The sequence below is a fragment of the Centruroides vittatus genome, unplaced genomic scaffold (assembly GCF_030686945.1).
Source record: "Centruroides vittatus isolate TY-2023 unplaced genomic scaffold, ASM3068694v2 scaffold_435, whole genome shotgun sequence".
Classification (NCBI taxonomy): domain Eukaryota; kingdom Metazoa; phylum Arthropoda; class Arachnida; order Scorpiones; family Buthidae; genus Centruroides; species Centruroides vittatus.
In genome coordinates, this window is record NW_027122708.1 from 5403461 (window position 1) to 5410382 (window position 6922).

Below are 6922 nucleotides of genomic sequence, written 5' to 3' on the forward strand. Positions count from 1 at the left end.
GAGGCAGTGCAATTGCTCAGTATGTGCTTAACGCTTACAGTGCAATTGCAATACTGACACACAGGCTGGTCATCACCCGTCAGAAGGTATTGATGAGTCAGTCGAGTGTGTCCAATTCTCAAACGAGTAAGAATGACCTCGGATCTCCTGTCATACTGTTTGTTGTGTGTCCAATTTTCTATTATAGGTTTGATCTCGTAAAGTTTATTGTGGACTTGTTCGTTCCACACATTTTGCCATCTCTCTGCTAGTCGTTTTTTAACGACTAGCTTCAAGTCACCTCCTTCAATAAACATTGTATCCTGAGAAGTACTTGCTGACTTTGCAGCTGTGTCAGCTTCTTCATTTCCTCTTATACCAACATGGCCTGGGACCCAACAAAATTTTATAAAGAAATTCCTCGCAAAAAGATGGCAAATCAGCTTACGAATTTTAATCACTATGGAGTGAGAACTAGGTTCATACGAGATCAAAGCCTGGAGTGCACTAACTGAGTCAGTGTAAATCACGCAGCAACGATGACCTTTCCTAATTACATATTTTAAGGCTAGATAAATAGCCTGCAACTCTGCAGTAAAGATGGAAGAATTCAATGCAATTTGTTTCTGCCATTTGATCTCATCCTGGCAGACGAAGGCTGAGCCAACGTAATCAACCGATTTCGATCCATCAGTATAAATAGGAATTAAATTCCTGTCGTGGTGTTGAATTTCTGCAAAGTGCTGCCTATAGATGTAGTCCGGGGTGGATTCTTTAGGAAACTGCTTTAAGCTAAAGTCAACATTAATCACAGGAGTTGACCAAGGTGATATATTATCGACCTCGGCCTGTGAAATGTTGCTTGTGTCCAAATCAATCGTGCTGCTTACATTCTCCATTCTAATGTCAAATGTAGGGACACAACTTGGGCGAGCTGTAAATAATCTTTTCAGCTGAGTATCTGATACTCTACAATAAACTGAAGGTTTAGCCAGAGATTTCTGTTTAATATAATAGAACAAAGACAACTGCTCTCTCCTGAGAGATAGTGGAGGTTCATAAGCATCTACGTACAAACTTTGGACAGGAGAAGTTCGAAACGCACCAGTGCACAAACGCAATGCTTGATGGTGGATTGGATCCAGCATCCGAAGAGTAGATTCTCGCGCAGAGCCATACACGATACATCCATAATCAAGCTTAGAGCGAACAAGGGCTCTATATATTCTAAGCATTGAACATTTCTCTGCTCCCCAGAATGAGCAGCATAATACCTTTAAAAGGTTCAGAGATTTTAAACATCTATTCTTCAAATTGCGCAAGTGTGGCAAGAACGTCAATTTATGGTCGAACACAACACCCAAAAATTTTGCTTCGTTGACCATTGGAATTTTAACCCCATTTAGGTTAATTTCAGGGTCCAGGTGCAAACCACGCCTTCGGCAAAAGTGGATGCACGAGGTCTTCTCTGCATTAAAAGTAAAACCATTGATCTTGGACCAATTGTCTATCCGATTTAAAGAGGTTTGCAGTTGTCTCTCAATAAAACTCATGTTAGTAGACTGACAGGAAATCTGAAAGTCATCCACATCAAGGAGTGTTTCACACTGGAAGGAAGACACTTAGCTATGCTATTAATTTTGATTAGGAACAGAGTCACACTCAAAATACAACCTTGAGGGACACCTTCTTCTTGTGTGTAAAGCCTAGATAAAGTGTTGCCAATCCTAACTTGGAATCTTCGATTCTGCAAGAAGTTTTTTATAAAAATTGGCAAATTACCCTGCAATCCGAATTTGTGCAGATCACGGAGTATCCCGTATCGCCAACAGCGATCATAGGCCTTCTCTATATCGAAAAACACAGACACTAAGTGCTGTCGTCTAATAAACGCTTCGCGTATAGATGTTTCAAGGTTTACTAAATTGTCTGTGGTACTTCTGTTCCTACGGAATCCACTCTGATGTGGTGAAAAGTAGTTCTTTTCCTCTAAAAGGAACATCAGGCGTCTGTTGACCATTCTCTCGAAAAGTTTGCAGAGACAACTAGTCAGAGAAATTGGTCTATAATTGGAGGGATTCTTGCAGTCTTTACCTGGCTTGGGAATGGGAATAATAATTGATAGCCTCCAAGAGTCAGGGAAAATACATTCTGTCCATATTCTGTTAAACAGATTCAGAAGGTTACTAAGGAAATAACATGTTTAGATATTGTTTTTCAGTTTGAACTTTATAAGCCTGAAAATCCTTTGTATACATAATATTGCTGGATGAAGACGAAAATGTTTCACCCAACAAATCAGCAATACCTTTTATGTCACTGATTATTGTGCCATTATTTTCCAGCATGGACAAAGAATGAGAAGCATATTTCCCGTTAATTTTATGGATTTTATCCCAGACTGCTTTTGAGCTGGTGGAAGATGTTATGCTAGATACATACTTCCTCCAAGAATCCCTTTGGCTTTGCCTTCTTATTTTTCTGGCATTTGCCTTTGCTTTTTTAAAAGCTATCAAATTCTCAGCAGTGGGGTATCTTCTGAAAATCCCCCATGCTTTCTTTTGTTTTTTAAATGCTGCCTCACAATTCTGATCCTACCATGGTTTCGGATGTTTTGGATATCTGGTTGACCCATTGTTTTTTCGGCTGCCTGAATAATACTGGAAGTGACAACTTCTACTGCATCATTGATGTCAGCAGTATTGACCATTTCCTCAGTGATATTAGCCAAAGAGGAAAATGCAGGCCAATCTGCCATTTCAAATTTCCAGCGTGGTGGACGGGCTGTTTCACAGCTTCCTCTGCCTCTATATTTTAAAAATATTGGAAAGTGGTCACTGGAAAGTGGATTAGATCCAACCTCCCATGTAAACGCTGAAAACAGATTTGGACTAGCTAATGTCAAATCAATGGCAGTAAATGTTCTTGTTGGGGCGTGGAAGTATGTCACTTCTCCAGTATTAAATAAATATAGTTGGTGATTACCTATGAATCTTTCAATGGCTCTGCCTCGACAATTGATGTCGTGACTGCCCCACATTGGATTGTGGCCATTGAAATCACCAAGTAGAATAAACGGAGTCGGCAGTTGTTCAACCAAGTCATCCAATTCGTCCTCGTTGACTCTGACATCTGGTGGCAAGTATATGGAACAAACTGTGACAGTTACTCCAATTGAAATTCTGACTGCCACAGCTTGCAGCTCTGTTCTTATTTGTACCGGTAAGGAAGGGATGCAGTTTGAAACCAGTACAGCCACACCTCCACTGGCGCGGGTGTGGCCATCATCATCCTTACGGTAAAGATCAAATCCTTTTAAAGAAATTTTTTCTCCAGGTTTTAGATGTGTTTCCTGGAGTGCCACGCAGAGAGATGTGGTAGGTGATGTCAAGTGTTTAACGTCAAAAAAGTTGTTGCGGAAACCACGACAGTTCCATTGGATTATTTTATAATCCATTATGTGGTTGAGGCAGCATTCTTTGCGAGGGTATCCCTCTTTAATTTAACAGGCGGTCTCTCTTTTGGAGGTGACATTGGTTTTGTTACCTCCACATTATTCTCTTCATCAGAGATATCAGAGAACTCGCTCACAGACTGAGCCTCTGATTTTTTAGATTTAGAGAGAGCTGCTTTCACTCTCTGTTTGTTTAATGGGTTCTTACTAGCCTTTTTTGAACCCAGGTTTCTTGTTATCACCCCTGTTTTAGGTAGGGGTGTTTTTTGTTTTGTATTGTCATTTTCTGCTGTTTCTTTTGAAGGGATCAGTAAACATTTTGCATGGCGAGTGAGAGATTCCTTTGGGGAAACAGAAATGTCTGTCTGAACTTCACATGTCTTTGTGGATTTCAGAGCAGCAGCAAATGTTTTTTGTTTCAGTGGTGCACTTGAAGTGACCATGCGACGTGCCTCTGGGTAGGGTAAGTTGTTGACTGTTTTTACACGCTGTATTTCTTTTTCTCTCTGCCATGCAGGGCATTTCCGGGAGTAAGCAGGATGGGCATCTTTACAGTTCACACAGCATGGGGTACTTTTACATTCTGTACTGTCGTGACCCTCAGTCCCACACTGTGCACATGCGCTTTTTCCTCGGCAGGATGTTTGTGAGTGTCCAAATCGCTGGCATTTGAAACAACGCAGTGGATTTGGGATATATGGACGGACTGAGCAACGTAGGTATCCTGCTGTTATAAAGGATGGCAATGTTGGTTTGCTGAAAGTAAGAATCAGGTGTTTGGTTGGTATCAACTTGCCATCTCGACGAATTGAAATGCGCCGGACAGCAACGACACCTTGATCTGAAAGACCAATCTGAATATCTGATTCGTCTTCAGACATCAGATCAATTTCAGATATCACACCACGTGATGAGTTTAAACTTCCGTGTGGTGTGACAGTGATTTCCATTTCTCCCAGGGTCTTTGTTTCTAGAAGTTTTGCAGATTGTTGTGGGGAGGATGTTTCCACCAGTAAATCACCTGATCTTAATTTCTGAATTTTTTTCAAATCTCCAATAGTCGACTGGAACAATTTTTGAATGAGAAAAGGAGAAGCTTTAGATAAGGGTTTGTCACCAGTTGCGTGTACTATTAAGTACGCTGGGGTACTGAAAATTTTTAAATTTTTTCGCTCTTTCGGGTCTTTTATTTTTGAGGAATCCATGATTATAAGTAAAACATTCAGCTTCTGGTGACCCCACCCACCATGGGGCCCAACAAGGGGATGCCGTCACATGGGAGACTCCCATAGACCGTTGCACCAGGGTTTCCCAGGAGCTATACCCTCACAATGCAGTCGAGAAAAGCACACCTTGTCTGACGTGTCTGCCCGGTCTGCATCGATCGGTTGACTCCAAGCCGAGGTCAACAATGACTCAACGACCAGCCGATTGACTCAAACGGAGCCTGATTTGAGCCTCCCGTTTATCCGAAGCAGGGGCCAAAGCAGTGTGTTGGGGACGGTATGTTGCCCCTCAACTACCAGGATCCCCCTTTCCGGCATACGGGCCACCACGCACGGCAAACACGTGGGTGGGCGTTCAGATCCCAGGGATGGTAAAGAAGAGATACTAAACCATCTCTGGGAGGTCCCCTCACCACGGACAGGAACCCACATCGAGGGGCAGTTCGTTGCAATGATAAACAATTCTCGAGATTATTATTGTTGCATTCTAATAACTCGAAATAGTAAAAACAAAGCGTTTCAAAACTTAATTTCTGCAGCCTCATTTCATTTACAGGTATTTCTTGATTAACGCGGCTTAATTAATCCCTCGATGCTACCGCGTATATCAAAATCGCGTTAATCAAATACAGAGGTATCTCGGTACTCGTCCGAACAATCACCACACAAATTTGCTGTTAATAACAAACGAAAATAGCAAATTCACTAATACCTTATTTGCCGAGATAAACATATTTATATTAAGCAAAGACAGCTGTTAAACTGCGTTAATTAAAACTTTTGCCGCATATAAAAACGGATTGCCGCAATTAATTTCGTGCGTTAATGAAATTCCGTGTTAAACAAGAGATACCTGTATTTGCCATTTTTGCTATTTGTGTGCTATTTAATGAAGTTTTCAAAATGTTAATTTCCTTTTAAATTTTTAATTGGAAGATAGTGAAAATTTCATCTATTTATCGCTCTATACATAGCGATAAACAGACATTATATAAAGTCTCAGCTTGCTAACATAAAATCAATGGAATTTTAAATTTCAAATGAAGTATAACGAGCAAACAAAACGTACTAAAGTATTATAAAGTTTTCCAAAAATTATTTATATTAGTTATATAATTTAGCGCAATATTATTCAGCTTTAAAATATGTCGTATAATTAGTGCAGGGGTGGGGAACCTTTTTGTCCATGAAGGCTACATTACAATTCATCGTCCCTTATAGAGACCACATTCAAAATTTTTTTTGTCATTTTATTCCTAGGCTTAGGCCGCTAAGTAATTTGAAAGTTATGTAATAAAAGAAAGACAGTCTATATATGCGTGTGTTTATTGTAAATTTATGTATAATAACTACAGAAAAAAATAAAGGTCTTAAAATATATATATCAACATTTACATCACAGGCCGCAGAAGGCCACACTTGTTGGCCCAAAAGGCCGCAGGTTCCCCATCCCTGAATTAGTATCTATCTTGAATTTTTATCATAATGTGCTTATTGAAATATCAATATAGTAATTCAAAATATTTTTGCATCCCAAATTCGAATTGATGAGTCGTTTAATATGCTGACGATTCTATTTGGGTTGGGCCATCTGAACTGGACAAACCGGCGACGACATAATTTTTTTTTTTTTTTGTTTTAAATTTACTGATATTTTTTACACCACTTGTTCATACAGACATTTAATAATAATGATTACAAAGTAGTATCGTACAAGTTAAAAACATCAATTTTTTTTAAAAACGACTACAATAGAAGTTTTAACAACACATTCTTACCTTGTAACTAGCTTGATATGATCAATCAATCAATCTTTATTATTTGATATAACGGGTGTTATTACAAAGGGGTTAAAGAACATTGTTATTTTAAGTTTGATACATAAACAAAGCAATTATATAATTTATACAAAGTTAGCACGCCAAAACTATCACCGAATAAAATTTGGTAACAAAAATCAGATTGCAGTGTAGCAACTCAAACATCCAAAAGAATGTTTCAAGAATCAAGGTGTTTTCTCATATCCATCACTGTTGTTCCACAAAAAGAACATTCAGAGTCACCTAAGACATTAATTATTTTTTCATTTAGGTTTATCGAAAACCTATTTAATCTAACTTGTGCAGCAAAGGACTTTATTTTATAACTTAAATTAGACAATAAATAAGGCGCTGGATTCCACAATCCATTAAGAAAAAATTACATAACTAGCTTGATATGTAACAATGCTATATTGCAATATAATTCATAAAGTCTCTTAACA

General features: G+C 38.9%; 1 protein-coding gene across 1 annotated transcript; it reads right to left on the minus strand.

Annotated features, from left to right (window-relative positions):
• Nucleotides 1-3435: 3435 nt before the first annotated feature.
• Nucleotides 3436-4638, minus strand: LOC136988984 (uncharacterized). Its single transcript, XM_067287001.1, has one exon. The coding sequence runs from the start codon at nucleotides 4636-4638 to the stop codon at nucleotides 3436-3438; it is 1203 nt and encodes a 400-aa protein (XP_067143102.1).
• Nucleotides 4639-6922: the final 2284 nt, after the last annotated feature.